Below are 17,200 nucleotides of genomic sequence, written 5' to 3'. Positions count from 1 at the left end.
AGTGCTAGAGTGAAGATAAGCTCTCATGAGTGAGTTGACCTCCCCCCAATCCAGCAGCAGGGGATTTGGTTTGGCTCAAATGGTGGTGTCTAAGCCAGAAGTAGGAGCCCTCATTTCCTTTCCAGACTCAGCTCCTAGCATGCTTCGAGGGGACACTGACCCAAAAGGAGTACTCTTGAGATAATGTCCCCCGTGGGATGCTCCCCTGTCTAGGGCAGAGGCAGTACAAGGCACCTGCTGATCAGATGGGTTGAGACTGTGCTGGGGCTTTCCCTTGGTGGCTGGGTGGCTTTGAGGGGCCAACGTAAGCCAAGCTTCTGGGCCAGTCCCACATGGCTGTGTGGGACCTGATCCTCAGTGTCTGCTCTACATCCTGCCTCAGACCAGGACTTTGGCTGGATTCAGCTCTAGTCATGTCAGACTGAATTTTCTAGGAGCTTCCTCAGGTACTTTCCTGAGGAAAGGAGCCAAAGAGAAAACTTGAATCTGTTACCAAAACCAAAGTGGGTTCCCTCCTGGTGAGTTAAATCAGACTCTCCACCAGAAGTGGTTGTCTCACAAAGTAAAGCGTATTTGCAGCAAACAGGAGACCACGAGGAATCGTTTCCAGAGTCATGGTGTCCCCAAACAAAGGGAAGCAGGGACCTTTTATTTTGGATAGGAAATGAATATTCGAAAGGGAGAGGTGGGTGTTGGCTTGCACAGGCTCAGTTGGGAAATGCTTCCACACACACTGCAGGTGATGGTAATAAAGCCTAAGCTCCTCCTGGAGAGATCTTAGCCTTAAACATAAGGCAAAAGCAAAGGTCACAGTGGTGAGGCTTGGTCTGGTTCGTGGAGATTGGTGATTGCATCTCCTTAACATAACAAAAGGGAGAAAAACAATTTGGAAAAACAGTTAAATGCATCCAAACCCACCCTAGAGTTCCCCGGGGCAGTTAGTGGGTGACAAATGCAGTCCCTCAGCTCCTCACTTTGTGTCTCTGAGCTCATCTTCCTGGCTCTGGTGCAGTTGGTTACAAACAGGAAGCAGGGATGTCCAGAGAGGGGAAGACAGTGTGTGACCCTTTCATCACCTGTCTGAGACTGTCCCAGGTTGAAGTGAAGTCATCACGTCTAGCCCCCTGCCTCCAGGTGGTTGAAATTGCCATTCGGCTGTTTCTTCTATGATTTCACCCAGCCAGTGGTTCACGACCCAAGGGGAAGGATACGTAATTTCCTGATTTTCCACTTCCCCACCTGCCTCCTGGCTGTGAGGCAAGGCCCCCGAACATTAACCTATATCTTCCATGCTGTAGATGCTTCGCAGGAAGACCTAGCTCTTCTGTCTCCTATGGTCAGTCGGCTGAAATTGAGGTCCTGGTGCTAAAATGCGTCTCTGTCAACACCAGGGCCTTGCCTTGCTGGAGAGAAATCAGGACTGTTTAAATTCATATGGTACTTGGATAGCAGATGAGCAAGAAATCAAACTCCCTCTGTTTGCCCCCTTGAGGTCCTAGAACTCGTCAAGAACACTGTGGCTGATGACAGGGTCCAGTTCCACGTGCTGAATGCCGTTGACCCCCTGCCCAACAGCCCCTCTGACTCTCAGGCTTTCGGCTACCAGCTGCTCCGCCAGACCATCCAGTCCGTCTTCCCGGAGGTCCACATTGTTGTCCCAGGTAATGACTTCGTCAGCTGTGGCTGGAGGGAGGTGGGGGCTGTGCCTGTTTCCTCTCCAGTGTCCACTGCCCCACCCCCACCCCAGCTGTTCAGCCTGGAAACAGCTGGCTGCTTCCCCACCTGATGGGACTGGAACTGTATTTTCCCCTCCGAGTGGAAGTGAGAAAGCAAACAGGAAAGGAGCAGAAACAATAAATTAGGTCAGTCAAGCCCAGGTCCTTGCTTAACCCAGGCCAGCCACTCTGGTATGGAGGAGAGGGTTGGCCCTGCTTCCCCTCCTCTGGAGGAGCCACAGAGCGGGCCACATTCCCCCCAGTCTGGTTCTGATCTGTTCTAGGACACCAGCTCAGCAGCAGACCTCTGAACCGCAGCCCAGACATGCCTCCTGGCTCTACTGTTGGCATCAACTCCCTTCATCTCTCCCAGCAGCGGCACCTCTGGGACCTATCCCCAGTCTTCCACCATACCTTCCAAATCTGTGCTGTGTGGACAGCGGTTCTCAAATTTAAGAGTGAAAGAGGATCATTTAGAGAGCTTATTAAAATGCAGACTACCTAGACCCACTCCCAAAGATTCGGGTTAACCATGTCTGGAGAGGAACCAGGAATCACCTTTTAAACAAATAGCCTGGGGGATTCTGACACCAGATGAAGGCTGACCACAGTTTGGGATTCTTCAGTCTGTGATGTCAAGAGAAGATGCTCTGATATTAAGACCTGTGTTCAGTTTCCTTCTATGTGGGTTTAATTGTGGATTCCCTTATTTTCTAAGCTCCTACTTAGGACCTGCCCCTTTGCTAGGCATGGCTCCTTAAAGAGCTTAGGGTGAAATTCTGTTATCTCCAAATTCCTCAGGCATGAAAAAAGCAGACTTGTTTTTTTCGATCAACTTAAATCTGACCCACTCCTCAGGAAATTCAACCTCAGATGTTATTGAGGTCTCCAAGCACCCCATGGCCCCCACCTTGGATTGGGCCCTCGGGGTCTTAAGCAACAACGTAGCATTGGGATCCCTTAGCCAGTGGTCATCGGTTGTTGTGGTTACCTCTGAGACATCCATTGTCCCAGCCACAAAGTCACTTCAGGTTGAAGATTTACACTGATTCCCTGGCCTGTCTGGGGTGTGGATCTTTGATTCTAAACCTAAGATCCTCCCTGAACACACCAGGCAGCCATCCCCTCTGAGGTCTGCCACTTCCTTGGACTCCTGCCACAGAGCAGGGCCTGGGTCCCCACCGTCCAGGGATCCTGGCCCTCACAGTTCCAGAGTTGTTCTCTCTTGGCCCTCAAAGGCTCCCTCCTTTACGCTCTCACTTCTGGGGCACCTGCCATAATCCCATCAACAGAGTTAGGCTTGTACGGAAAAAAGATAAGCAGACATCAATTGGCAGAAATCCCTAAAGCAAGGAATTATGAAGGGCCTAATTATCCATTTAAAACCAGGAGTGGAAAGTAGAACAAAACAAATTACCATTGCAAATCATGCCACCCCACTTTATTTTATTTTATTTTATTTTTTTAAAGGTTTTATTTTTCCTTTTTCTCCCCAAAGCCCCCTGGTACATAGTTGTGTGTTGTTAGTTGTGGGTCCTTCCAGCTGTGGCATGTGGGATGCTGCCTCAGCATGGCCTGATGAGCGGTGCCATGTCTGCGCCCAGGATTTGAACTGGCAAAACTCTGGGCCACTGAAGCGGAGCACGCGAACTTAACCACTCGGCCACGGCCACGGGGCCGGCCCCACCACCATACTTTAATTGATGCTCCAGGGGGTCTTTTCCCAAAGAATACTCCTACTGAGGACAAATCCCAGCGCCAGCTGGGGACTGTGGCAGCCTGCTACCTTCAGGAGAGTGGGACATTCGAGAGTATCATGGGACTTTCCAAACCTGAGGTTTGACTCTAGGAAGACAGTCATCCTCCAGAGGACAAAAATAACAGGAAATTATGTTCTGCTCTAAGAAGATTGCATGTTACAGCAGTAAAGTTCCCCAGAGAGTGTTTATTTCTGACCTAGGGTGATATACAAGAAAGCTCAGACAATAAAGAAGTGATACCTAGATTTCTGAAACAGTCTGGCTACATATGAAATGAAGATATCAGCCTCCCTGGTCACCACAGAGAGAGGGCACTTAGCTTTGGTACATTCAAGGGATAGCTCGCTAATGTTCTTGGGAGAAAATGCCATGTTTCTGGCTGAAATGGTGTTTTAGTAAAGTTTTGAGAATGGGTAGCCTGAAGGACAAAAATTCATAGCTGCAGCTTCCCAGGAGGGTCCAGGCATTATTCTCTAGTGACCCGGGGGCTTAATTTTCCAGCCAGCCCACCCCCCACCACTGCCTTGTCTTGGTTGCTCACATGAAGCCCCATTCCTCTGCATCTTCCCTTTCTAGGTATTTGCATTGGCAACACAGACAGCAGACACTATACGAACCTTACCACTGGCATCTACCGGTTCAACCCCGTCTACCTGCAGCCTCAGGGCTCCTATGGGTGAGTGAGTGGAATAGGTTTAATAATAGGGGGGAGAGGAGATGCACCTGACCTGTCCCTTTCCCAGCCTGTTCTCCTGACAGTCCACAGAATGGAGGAGAGCCAAGGTTTGCACAAAGTAGAGACACAGTAGAAGCCAACTGGCCAACTTTCCTCCTTGCAGTCTTGCCACTCCCCAGAATTTGTGGGAATCGGCCACTATTTTTCAGAGATGGAGATAATCAGATGATTGCAGAGAACCTGGGGGAATTAGCACCCTTGGGTGCCAGTCTCAGCTCTTCCTCCCTTTCGGAGAGTGCTTACCCTCTGGACCTCATTTCTGCCTAAAATGGGGAGACTCCAGAGTTCTCGATTACCACTCGGTGAAATACAGACACACATGAGGTCAAAGCTGGGCTCGTGTTTTGAATTCTCAGAAGAAAACACACTATAGGGGTCTAAGACATGATCACTAATTCTGACTCCTGTGTGTGACTTACTACTTTGTGGGTTCTTCAGCACATTTTCGGTCTTGGGAGTGTGGGGAGATGATTTCCACTTGCCTCTTCTCATCACATTCAGACCTGATTCTCCACCATAAGTCAGTTTCCAACAGCATGAAAATATTTGAATATTTGCTTAAGAACAGCTTTCACGGGTTGTTTTTCTTTGTTTTTTAATGGGAGTGGGGCAGGTACTACTCTTTATTTGCTTTCATCTTTGAAGTTACATGTGTGGTCTGGTCATCTGTTGCATTGTGTTGTGGTGTTGTGTGGAGGCAGATTGCGGGCCTGACATCCGATGGGGAAGTCCCTAGGTGAAGCAGAGAACCCCATAGGTACCCTGGGCGTTTGCCCTTCCTATCCTCTTGTTTGCCTAGTAATGTGGGGGTGGGCAAGGGGGGTGCTGGCTTAGAGTCTAGCTGGGGACTCTGGCCTTAAGAGAAAGAGAATTAGAAAGATAATTTCCCCTCAGAGGAGAAATTATTGAATGGATTTCAGAGGAGGAGATGATTTTGGACTCCCCAGAAGTTCATCATCATCTCCCCCCACTGTTCTTTGCCATGGGCATGGATCCTGGAGAGATGATCAACATGTCACATGAAGCTTCACTTCTCGCTAAGGGCCCCTCCCACCTTGCCCACTTCCTGCCTCTGGAGGGTCCAAGGCCAGTGCTTCAGATGATGTGCGGTGCGGGTACTCTGTAATAACACTTGACCACAGCAGTTGGCTCTCTCCTCTCTTCCCCCAAATCTCTTTCCCTCAGCATCCACGGACGCAATGAGAAAATCTCAGTCCAAGCCTATGAGAGCCAGGTGAAGTTCATCTTTGAGTTTATCCAGAATGCTGACAGAGACTGGGTGCTGGTTCCTCACCAGCACGAACTGTAGGGTGGAGGAGCCAGCTGCATTAGGGGTGCCTGATGCTGAGTGACGACCAACCCAAGGGGGAAGCCAATGTTGATGGAAGTTTTGGTCAAAACCACATTGTAATACATCACCCATCTGCCTTGCTGTCTCCTGAACTCACCCAAGAACTAGGCTGGGGAGTAGGGGGGCCAGCATATTTCTTCTTGCTGTACCTTCCTTTCCCTTCCTCCCCGCTTGGATTATCTAGCTGGCTCTTCATCTCTCCTCTCCTGCCCCTGCATCCCTCCCTTTATCCTCCAATTTATTCTACATCTGGAGCAGGACTTAGGCAAACTGTGATACTACTATAATTACCACAACAGTTGGTCAAATAAAGTGATCTGTGCAGCATCACCTGGTCACTGAGGGGTGAAACTGAGGCAGGGGACTTTGGAGGAATCCCAAACCTCCTGGCTCTGGAAGCTGGAGCCTTGAGAAGAAAGCCTCTGTCCTTGGGCTCCTCCCAAGGGCTCCCTGGGCTTTGCTCCCTCCCCTGCCCTGTTCCTGCCACCTGCTGCTGCTGTCCCACCCCAGGAGGCACTAATCTGTGGAAACATTTCCCTGGCACTTAATGTGGGCTGAGCTCCCAAGGGAAGGGCTCTCGTGATCCAGCCTCTCAGTGGAGGCCAGGCCTGGCACCATGTCCTGGTTCAGACCTATTAAAGGGAAGTGGAGGGCACAGGGTGGGGAGGGAGGGGGGAGGAGACTGGCTTGAGGGGTTCTGCCCTGGCTAGTGAGGCATGAGGAGGGACAAGCTGCCCTCCCTTGGGGACAGCAGAGCCCCTGTCTTTTTTCTCTGGAATCCGACCCTGAGCATACTTGAATCTGCTCAGTAGCTGCCAGGTGGGAGGCATTGGAAGGCAGCATTTCTTGGCTCACTGGCTGGGAGCTGTACTTTGTGCATCACAAGGGACTTGGGGTCACGGAGGGAGGCAGAGGGAGCAGGGACCTGTGAGACTCCCTTTTTTTTCCCTCACCAGACAAGGACCTTTCATGCCTTCCTGGGATTTGTCAGCAGTGGGCTCCTTTTCCCTCCCCCCTCGCCACCTCTACCCCCACCCCCAGTGCCTGTGAGCTATTCCTTGGAGCTCGGGCTTAATGGGAAGTATTAGAAACACAGTGCGGGGATTATTTGAGATTTTTTGCTACTCCATGATTCACATTCCTTCCCTCACCCTCCCTTTTTTGGCCAATTCAGTACTTATTCAGCCTTTGTTAAGGGGTGAGCTGAAGAACAAAACACTCCTTCACGTTTGTACAGAGCTGTGTAAAATGCTTTCATCCACCTTACCTCATCGGAGCCCCTCAAGAGCCCCATGAAGAAAGTACTGCTCCCCCTTCTTACCAGGAGGACTTGGTTCTCAGAGAAGTTACACAGATTCAAACCCTTGTCACCTGGCCCCAAACTCACTGTTACTCCATGATCCTAAGTTACTGATGGCATCCACTTCCCACTGATTATCCTATTTGATCCTGACAACTCTGAAGTGTTAGCGCCCGTTGTACAGCTGAGGCAGCTGAGACTGAGGTTAAGTATTGTTCAAGGTCATGCAGGTGTTAGGGGCAGTCTCTCTGAATCCAAAGCCTGTGCTAATAGTACTGCAGAGGAAACTGAAACTCAGAGACGTCATCTGCCCAAGGTCACACAGTTCTTAAGGGGCAGCCCCAGATTCAAATGCCCATCAAAAATCCCCCAGTCCGGGGCTTTTTTGCTTGCCCCACACTGCCCGTCCCAAGAACCTGTGCTGGTGGCTCATTTGTTCCGATCCAGGGAGATCTCAGAGACAAAGACTGCTCTCCTGTTGGATTTGGTTCTCAGCTCAGGCTCTCTGTGTTCCCCTGGCTGACCTCTCCCTAGTCACACCTCTCCCTCTGTCTGCCAACACTCCTTACCACCCCCAGCCCCACCCCCAGCTTCTGGGTTCAGCCCTTCTCCTTTCTCTGAGTTTGCGGACAGCCTCGTCTCTAATGATCTGTGGGATGACAGAGAAGAATGAGCAGGGGACCCTGTCCCCATCCGGTCTCACCACTCTCTTCTAGCGTCTGAAAGGATAGTCTTCTGAGCCCCCAGAGTAGAGAGGAAGGCTTTTGAAGGGACTGCTCCAAACTCTGCTCAGAGAGCAGACACTCCAGGCCCCTGAAGGCTCCTGGAGGGAGCAGCTGAAAGTGCTGGCTGGGCAGCGTGGGGAGAGAGCCTGGGACTTTCCTCCGCCCCTGCACCCATCCATCCACCACTCCCCAAATTCACCTTGAAAGAATGCCGGCAGATAATCACAGGTGTACCCTACGTCCTCATGAAGGACTTAGCTCAAGCTTGTTCCTCACACCTCGCTCCCTAAGGCTGGAAGGAGGACAAAAGATTCCAAGCAAAGGGAATGGGAAAGGAAAGGAGTGAAGTTTGACTGGGGTCCCTTGGTTTTGAACCTGGGTTGCTAAAAATTTGACCATTGTAGATCCAGTATTCTTTTCCTCTTTCCAGAGGAGAGATAATAGAGACAAAGTTACTACCGAAGAGCTGAACACTTCATTAATTTTTTTGAATTTAACTCTAATTAAATATTTTTATAAAAATGAAACTATTTGCGATTTAAATGTTCACTGACGATGTAGCTAACAATAAAAAGAGTATCATGTTAAATATATGTTGCATCTATAGCTACAGATATAAAAATGTAAGAAGAATATAAATTGTTTAACACTACCGAATTTTCCTCAGCCAGCCTGTGCAGTGTTGCAAATACTACACTAATTCCTGAGCGCCTCCAGCACCAGACTGGAACTAAGAGGAACAAGAAAATGGCCGCTCAGCATGCTGGGAAATGCGTGTCATGCAGGCATCTACTCAGTTATGCTATCTGAGAGGAAGGATTTTACAAGTCAATTTTCTTTTCTCTTAGCTAAGCGCTCTGGCAGCTCAATTCCTCCCTGCGCTCCAAAGGCACATCTTCTCCAAAGTTCACAGTGACACCATCCACAAACATTCAGGGCGTTCAGACGTAATTTTTTTTTTTCCTGAAGACGTAGGGCAAGATTTGGAGAGATGTGTTTCTCTAGGGCCTGAACTGTGTTCATCTCAGGAATGTCTGTTTAGGGTGACCCGTTGCTCTGTGCCAGCACTGAGTGCTGGATCTCAAGTGACGAGAACACCCCTGGACTTTTAATAGATTTCCTTCTTTTGTGGTTGTAATATATGGCGCCTTCTAAAGCATGAAGCCCTGGGCAGGGGGCTCTCTTGCCCAAGCCTAAGAGAGAAGGTCTTATTTTATATACTCCATGGTGCCTGGTCTGGGATATTAGGAAGGCCTCTGTGGTCGTGAATAAGCTCAGACTTCAAGACTGATTAAGAGTTAACAAGGCAAAGAGTTGAGGTTGGAGGTTGTGTCAGACAGAGAAGAGAGTGTGCAGAGACTATGAGGCAGATGAGAGTGGTGTACCTTCCAGAAACTGAAAGGAGACCTGTTTGGGACTTTCAAGTCAGGATAGGGATTTTGAACTGTGACTTAAGGACAGTGGGAAAAGGAAGAATAGTTAAGAGGTTGTTTTCCTTTTTTCTTCCTTCCATCTTTCTGTCCCTCTGTTCTTCCTTTTATTCTTTCTAACACTTATACAGTGATTACTATATGCCAAGCACTGTTCTAAAGAATTGATCTATGTGTAAACTCATTTAATCTAATAATTACCCTATGAAGTAGGCTGTTACAATATAGCAGTTGAAAACTAGTGGCTTGGAGAAAAGTAGATGGAGTAAAAAGTTATCTAGGTTAGTCATTAGGGAAATGCAAATCAAAATCACAATGGAATAACGCTTCACATCCACCAGAATGGGCATAATCAAAAAAACAGAAAATAAATGTTGGTGAAGATGCGGGGAAATTGAAACCCTTGTACATTTACTGGTGAGATGTAAAATGGTGAGGCTGCTGGGGAAAACAGTGTGTTGTTTCCTCAAAAAGTTAAACATAGAATTACCATATCAGGGGCTGGCGCCGTGGCCGAGTGGTTAGGTTCTCGCGCTCCGCTGCAGGCGGCCCAGTGTTTTGTTGGTTCGAATCCTGGGCGCGGACATGGCACTGCTCATCAAACCACGCTGAGGCAGTGTCCCACATGCCACAACTAGAAGGACCCACAACGAAGAATATACAACTATGTACCAGGGGGGCTTTGGGGAGAAAAAGGAAAAAAATTAAATCTTTAAAAAAAAAAAAAAAGGATTACCATATCACCTAGCAATTCCACTCTTAAGTGCATGCTCAAAAGAATTGAAAACGGAGCTGCACCATGGCCGAATGGTTAAGTTTGTGTGCTCCGCTTCGGTGGCCCAGGGTTTCACTGGTTCAGATCTTGGGCGCAGACATGGCACCACTCGTCAGGCCACGCTGAGGTGGCGTCCTACATAGCACAACCAGAGGGAGCTACAACTAGAATCTACATCTATATACTCCAGGGCTTTGGGAAGAAGAAGAAGAAGAAGAGGAAAAGAAGATTGGTAATAGTTATTAGCTCAGGGCCAATCTTTAAAAAGAAAAAGAAAACAGGTATTCAAACAAGTTTGTACGTGAATGCTCATAGCAGCACCATTCACAATTGCCAAAAGGTGGAAACAGCCCAAATGCCCATCAATAGATGAATGGGTAAACAAAACATGTTATAGCCATACCATGGTCTATTATTCAGCCAGAAAAAGGAATGAAGTACTAATACATGCTACAACCTGGATGAACCTTGAAAACACCATGCTGAATGAAAGAAGCCAGACACAAAAGGTCACATATTACCTAGTTCCATTTACATAAAATGTCTGTAATAGGGAAATCCATGGAGACAGAAAGCAAACTAGTGGTTGCCAGGAGCTAGGGAGAGAGGGGAGTGGAGAATGACAGCTTAATGGGTAAGAGTTTCCTTTTGGGGTGTGGAAAATGTCTTAGAACTAAATAGAGGTGATGCTGCACAACATTGTGAATATACTAAATGCCAATGGAATTAGCCTTAAAACGGTTAATTTTATGTGAATGTCACCTCAATTTAAAAAAAAAAATCAATACCAAAAAAAGGGTACTTAGGAAGTGGAGTCAGTGGATAGCACTTGGTGACGGATGGATGGCGAGAAGGTGGGGAAGTGCCGGAAGGAATCACAAATGACTCCCAGGTGACTACCTTGAGCAAGTGGGAGAGTGACTCCATTTACCGAGGTGAGGAAGACGGAAGAGGGATCAGATATCTAGGAGATGATGGGCTCCATTTTGGATATAACAAGTTGGAAGTGCTGGGACATCCAAGTCTGGAGCTCAGAAGAAAAGTCTAAGACAGAAGTACTGGGGAGGCCATAACATAGCACCATAAATTGGCACTGTGAGATTGAATGAGACTCAATTCCTAAGGGTCTAATCAGGAAGAAGAACCAAATTTGTAAATTTAAATTAGAATGTTAAAAGACATCTGATAAGAGACTGTTATCTAAAACATACAAAGAACTCTTAAAATTGAACAATAAGGGGCCGGCCCGTGGCACAGCAGTTAAGTACACACATTCCACTTCAGCAGCCCAGGGTTCGCTGGTCCGGATCCCGGGTGTGGACATGGCACCGCTTGGCATGCCATGCTGTGGTAGGCATCCCACATATAAAGTAGAGGAAGATGGACACGGATGTTAGCTCAGGGCCAGTCTTCCTCAGCAAAAAGAGGAGGATTGGCAGCAGACATTAGCTCAGGGCTAATCTTCAAAAAAAAATAAAATAAAAATAAATTCTCATTCCTGGTGGGAATACAACATGGTACAGCCACTTTGGAAGACAGTTTGGTGGTTTCTTACAAGACTAAACGTACTCTTACAGTATGATCCAGCAATCACGCTCCTTGGTAGTAACCCAAAGAAGTTGAAAACTTACGTCCACACAGAAACCTGCACACAGATGTTTTTAACAGTTTTATTCATAACTGCCAAAAATTGGAAGCGATCAAGATTACCTTCAGTAGGTGAATGAATAAACTGTGATACATCCAGACAATGGAATATTATTCAGTGCTAAAAAGAAAAGAGCTATCAAGCCATGAAAAGACATAGAGGAAACTTAAATGCATATTGCTAAGTGAAAGAAGCCAATGTGAGAAGGCTACATACTGTATGATTCCAACTATATAACATTCATTCTGGAAAAGGCAAAACTATGGAGACGATAAAAAGATCAGTGGTTGTGGGAGGGGGGTAGTTATGAGTAGGCAGAGCACAGAGGGTTTTTAGGGCAGTGAAACACTCTGTTGATAATATAATGGTAGAAATATATCATTATACATTTGTACAAACTGAGACTCTACAACACCAAGTGTGAACCCTAAGATAAACTGTGTGGACTTAGGGCGGTTCTGATGTGTCAATGTAAGTTCATCCTTGGTGAAAAATGTACCACTCCCATGAGAGATGTTAATAATGGGGAAGGCTAGGCATGTATAGGGGCAGGGAGTATATGGGAAATCTCTGTACCTTCCTCTCAATTTTATTATAAACGTAAAACTGCTCTAAAAATAGAGTCTTAAAAAAAATTAGAATGTGTCAGCGGATGTCACGGAAATTTTACAATATAAGGCATTAAAAATTAATTTAAATTTAAAAATATAAAGTCTCTGTGCTCAAGGACCTTGTAATCTAGTTGGGAAAACAAATCTACCACATAAAACAAGAAGTCATGTAAAATAAGTCTTAAGCTGTGTAACTGATCATTAAAGACCAACGTTTCGTCTTCGCCCTCCACTCCCCTGTATGCCTCTGGCCGCATACTGAAAAACCTGATATTCCTTGCAAATGCCACGTCTCCTTTGCTTCTGGAGATGCTTTTCTCCACCGTTTTCAATTCTTTGAGGTGTATTCTTGGGAGTGGAATTTCTGGGTGGTATGGTAATTCTAGGTTTCACTTTTTGAGGAAACAGCGAACTGTTTTCCACGGCAGCTGCACCATTCCTGCTAGGAATGCACAAGGGTTCCAGTTTCTCCACATCTTCACCAACATTTGTTATTTTCTTGTTTTTGCTCTGTTTTTTTTTGTGCCCAACCTAGTGTTTGTGAAGTGGTATCCCATTGTGGTTTTTGATTTGCATTTCCCTAACGACTAACCTAAATAACTTTTTAATACACCTACTTTTCTCCAATCCACTGACTTAATTTTGACCTGTTACATTGCAACAGCCCACTTCATAGGGTAATAATTAGGATTAAATGAATAATGTAAATCCACACAGGAAGATTCAATTGAAGCATCTTCATGTCTGAAGACTTCCAGAGCCTTCCCAGACGAAGTTCAGTGTTTCCTCCTATGACAAAGGTATGTCTCTTGATGCTCCCCAGGAGGTTCTAATATGCAGCCATGGCTGAGAACCCCCAGGCTGGGGCACTGTTCCCCAAACTGGTCGGATCATGAGAGTCATCTGGGGCACTAATTAGAAGGGTAGATTTCCTGGCCCAGCACCAGATCTTTGGAAACGGAATTTCCAGGAGAAAGGCCTGGAAATCTATATTTTAAAAGAAATGCCCACAGGTGATTCCTATGACCAGGCCAGTTTAGGAAACCCTGGCTAGTAGATAATCAAAGGGCAGTAAACGCAGAGGGCAGTGTGAAACTAGATCATCTGTTTTGCAAAATATGATCTGCTTGCATCCTGGCTCTGGAAAGATAAAGCTTACGTATCTTTGGCTGATGACCCACTGCAGGGACGCTGCCCTGAGACTAGCTCCCCACCCGCATCCACACGCTGCGACTGTCCATCTTTAACCCTGCGCACTCTGTGAAGTCTAGACTTCAATGTGAGTCCCAGAGAGAGGCTGAGCTGCCCCTAATCCTCGTTTGTGGCTCTTCCTCTTTGGTGAAATCATAATATTCCTACTATGTGCAAGAAATGTTCCAAATGCTATATTATCAGTAATCTTCACAGCATCTCTGAGAAAGAGACCAGTGTCCCCATTTTATAGATATGGTCCTGAGACATAAAGGAGCTTGCTGAAGGTCACACACCTAATATGTAGGTGAGCGTGGATTCAAACCCATGTGATTACAAAGCTGTGGCACATTCCACTCTGCAGCACGGCCTCTTAAAGATTACTTCTCTATTCCCAGTTATAGTTCACCAGACTATTTTGCTTGCTGCTAAGCCTTCCCAGTTATACCCAGTAATTTCAGAACTATAGCTCCAAAATACTGGAATCATCCTGCCTAGAGGAATCCAGGGTGGATATCCAGGGGGCTTTGGGAAAGGGGAGCTCAGTTAGAGAGATGCAGAGAGGATGGTGGGAGCAACTGGCTCTGAGCACAGATGGCCTCACTTCCCCATCCCACCCCCGTCACTGCATCCTCCTAGAACTGAAGGAAGCCGGAAGGGGATGTCACCACAGCTCTGCGCAGCAGGAAAGAGGCTGACCTCTGGGAGGGAGATATCAGCGGAGGGGTTATAGCAAAGGGAAAAATGGGAGGGGGCACCCCTTCCCCAGCAGAAACAAAAGACAGAAAAGTTTCCAGCCATGTCAGGCCAGTCTTGTGATTATACCACACTAGTTAGTGGATCCAGAATTTGCAGGGCTCTGGAATTTTCTGATGTTTCATGATGGGTATCCAGGTAGTCCCCTGGTAGACAGCAGCTGTTTCTAAAGGAAGGCCATGGAACTGGGATGACCTCAGCATAGAGGCTAAATGAACTGTATATTAGGAACAGTGCCACACAAGACTGAAGAAGGCTGCCCCACAGAGGCAATTCCCTCACAGGCTCCTCCGGAGGCCTCTGGCAGTGATTAACACCTCCCCCTTCCCCAAAACCCCCCACTTCCACCAATAATCTCATATTCCAAGTGAAAACACTGTGCTTGCTATACAAATGCCATCTCATGCCCCATCATCTAGCTTTCTCCAACTAGACTGCTACCCCAATATAGAAAATTCTGGAGCTATCCTAGCCTCATTGTCTTCTGGAGGACCTGGGGAGGGGATGCTTGTGAGTCTGTTAGGGTGTCGCGAGGGGGAAATCTCTCTCCTATAGTAATGGGAGTCAGTCAGAGACTTCTGACCTGCCCTGGTATCAGCTATAGCTGAATGAGAAAGAGAGGACACAGGAGAGAAAGACGGTGACAGAAAAGTGCTGTAGAATGCCACAGGCCTGGCGAAAGACTTCCTAGAGAAGAAGGGGCTGGCAGTGATTAATGGTCTTCCATCTTCAGGATGGACATTACAGGCCATGAGGACGTTAAAGCCAGATCTGAACAAGAGTCCACAGTAGGGAGCTTGGAACAGGACCCTGCAACCAAAGTCTCAAGGCCTCTCCTTCAGAGGGGGGAAAGTGTTTCTAAGTATAGAAGAGCTCTCGGCTAACAAGCTTTCAGAGTGGGCATGTCCTGAGGCAGGAGGAGGGCCTAGGTGACCTTTGGAGGTTCTTGTCGTGCTCAGAAACCCTCACTGTCCCCTTGACATCACCACCCCTCCACCCCCAACTGAGTCTCTCCTGAAGCATCTGGCTGGCTTGCTACCTGCTGCCAGTTCCTGTCTTTTCATCTGTGACCTCCGCTTCCTACATCCGTGCTTCCCTCTTCACAGACTGTAGCTATTTCTGCTCTTCGGTAGGGAAGGGCTGGGTGTCTTCCCCTTCCCAAGGTCACAGCTGACTGGGCTGGAAGGAAATCTGCTCCCTCCAGCCCCTCTTGGTGTTGGGGGGCCTTGTGGTGTGGGGACCAGCACAACCCAGGGCAGACTGCCCAGATGAATCTCATCCATTTCATCCATCATTCCTTCAGCCTATTTACTAAGTACCTACTAAGTGCCAGGAGCTAGGAATACACTAGTGATCAGAATAGACATAGAGCTTATAGTCTTATCCTAGTGGCCCTGAGGCTTCAGAAGACCCCTAAACCAAGGTCTTCTGTATTTATATACTCACAGAGATATTTGCAATACCTATAGCCAACAAAGAAGTCATTTGAAATCTATAAAGAACTCCTACTAAGCAATAAGACAGAAAGCCTAATAGAAAATGGACAAAATACTTGACCAGATATCCAAATGGCAAATAAATATATGAAAATGTGCTTTACCTCATTGGTTATCAGGAAAATGCAAATCTAAGCCACAATGAGATACCACTACACACCCCACCAGAATAGCTAAAATTTTTAAATCCTTTTATATCGACAGTACAAAGTGTTCATGAGGATATGGAGCAACTGGAACTCTAAGACAGTGCTGGCAGGAATGTAAATTACCGTGAGCACTTTGGGAAATTATTTAGTAGCCTTTACTGACACTAAACCTATGCCTATTCCATGACCCAGAAAGTCTTTTCCTGGGGATATAGCCAACAAATAGGAACGTGAGTGTACCAAGGGACACAAACAAAACTGTTATAGCAGTATTATTCATAATAACCCGAAATTGGGAACAACCCAAATGTCCATCAACAAAATAATAGATAAGTTGTGGTATATTCCTTTAATGGCATACTATACAGCACTGAAAATGAAGGGGCTGCTGCCCCCACAAGGTCCTGCAGGAATTTCACAAACACACATGAAATCATACCTACTGAATCGTTTCATTTATATCAAGTTTAAAGGCAGGCAAAACTAATCTGTGGTGTCAGAGGTTACCTTTGGGAAGGAAGGTGGGGTAGTGACTGAGAGGGGCTATAAGGAGGGCCCCTGGGGAGCTGGTAGCGATCTAATTCCTGATCTGGGTGGTGGTTCTATGGGTATGTTCACTGTGTCATAATTTGTCACACTTAGGCTTTGTGCACTTTCCCACGTGTCTTGTATACTTTGTTTAAAAAAAAAAAAATGCCCACAGGAGAGAGGAACTGTTTTGGGGTGGGTAAAAAGTGGAAGGTGGGAAGGGAAGAGCGGGAAGATCAGGATTTTGTGTATAAGTCTCCAGCCCCTGAGTGAGAAGTCTCCAGATACATCAGCCTTGATTGCCCACCGACCCTACACCACGATTCACAAATGGATCCTTTTGGATGGAGCCCAATGTTTCCTAGCCCAGCAGCTACTTCTGTCTCCAGGCAGAGAGACCCAGTGTTTGAATCCAAAATTGGCGTTCTAAGACACTGACGTTTCCTCTCCTAAGTCCTCTGAGACTGCAGGCCCTTGATGCAAATGTCCCGGCAGCTGAGCTGGAATAATCCTGAGCACTGGTGTGGGAGGTCGGGGGCAGGGTTGTAGGTGTTTGTCATCCTTGTCCAAAGGAATTACCCGCTCAGGTTACTGTGTGCGTCTCTCCGCAGGAGGAAGGGGCCCCAAAGGCTTCGTACCAGCACTGTGTTCTCTCCCCAGGCACACGCCTGCTCGACACCAGCCATCCAGGAGTCTGGAGTCATGCTCGAGCGCCCCCTGAGCCACTTTCCGGGAGGAAAAGGGCAGGAAGGAACCACTGGTCACAGGTTCCACCGAAAAGAGGGAAAACCTGGGGTGGCGGTTCCGTTGTGGGGGAGGTCACACCCCCTGCACAAAACCATCCCAAAGGGAACTGGTCCTGAGTTGCGCTGGAGAGGTGGAGGTGCCGCAGAGAGGAAGTGGCAAGGGCAGATGGGAACACCCCTCTTTGATCCCGCAAGGTGCGTCAGGGAAAGTTGGATTTCGTTAGCTGGGACGGAGACCTCTCTCTCCGCGCGGCCACCAGGATCAGTGGGTGAGAGGAAGCCA

The 17,200-nt window shown here is 47.4% G+C and overlaps 1 protein-coding gene across 2 annotated transcripts in view; it reads left to right on the top strand.

Annotated features, from left to right (window-relative positions):
- PM20D1 (peptidase M20 domain containing 1) overlaps positions 1-17,162 on the top strand; it is a 35,758-nt gene extending 18,596 nt beyond the window's left edge. Inside the window, exons 11-13 of one of the 2 annotated variants that reach the window (XM_008524562.2) lie at positions 1,493-1,661; positions 4,052-4,151; positions 16,832-17,162. In XM_008524562.2, the coding sequence (XP_008522784.1) occupies positions 1,493-1,661; positions 4,052-4,151; positions 16,832-16,892 (330 nt within the window). In that variant the 3' untranslated portion in view covers positions 16,893-17,162. Of the gene's footprint in view, positions 1-1,492; positions 1,662-4,051; positions 4,152-5,396; positions 8,115-16,831 lie in introns of those variants that run through there. The other variant, XM_008524561.2, reaches the window with a different exon arrangement.
- Positions 17,163-17,200: the final 38 nt, after the last annotated feature.

This window comes from Equus przewalskii, chromosome 23, assembly GCF_037783145.1.
Source record: "Equus przewalskii isolate Varuska chromosome 23, EquPr2, whole genome shotgun sequence".
Taxonomy (NCBI): Eukaryota; Metazoa; Chordata; class Mammalia; order Perissodactyla; family Equidae; genus Equus; species Equus przewalskii.
This window is presented reverse-complemented; position numbering and strand designations above follow the sequence as displayed.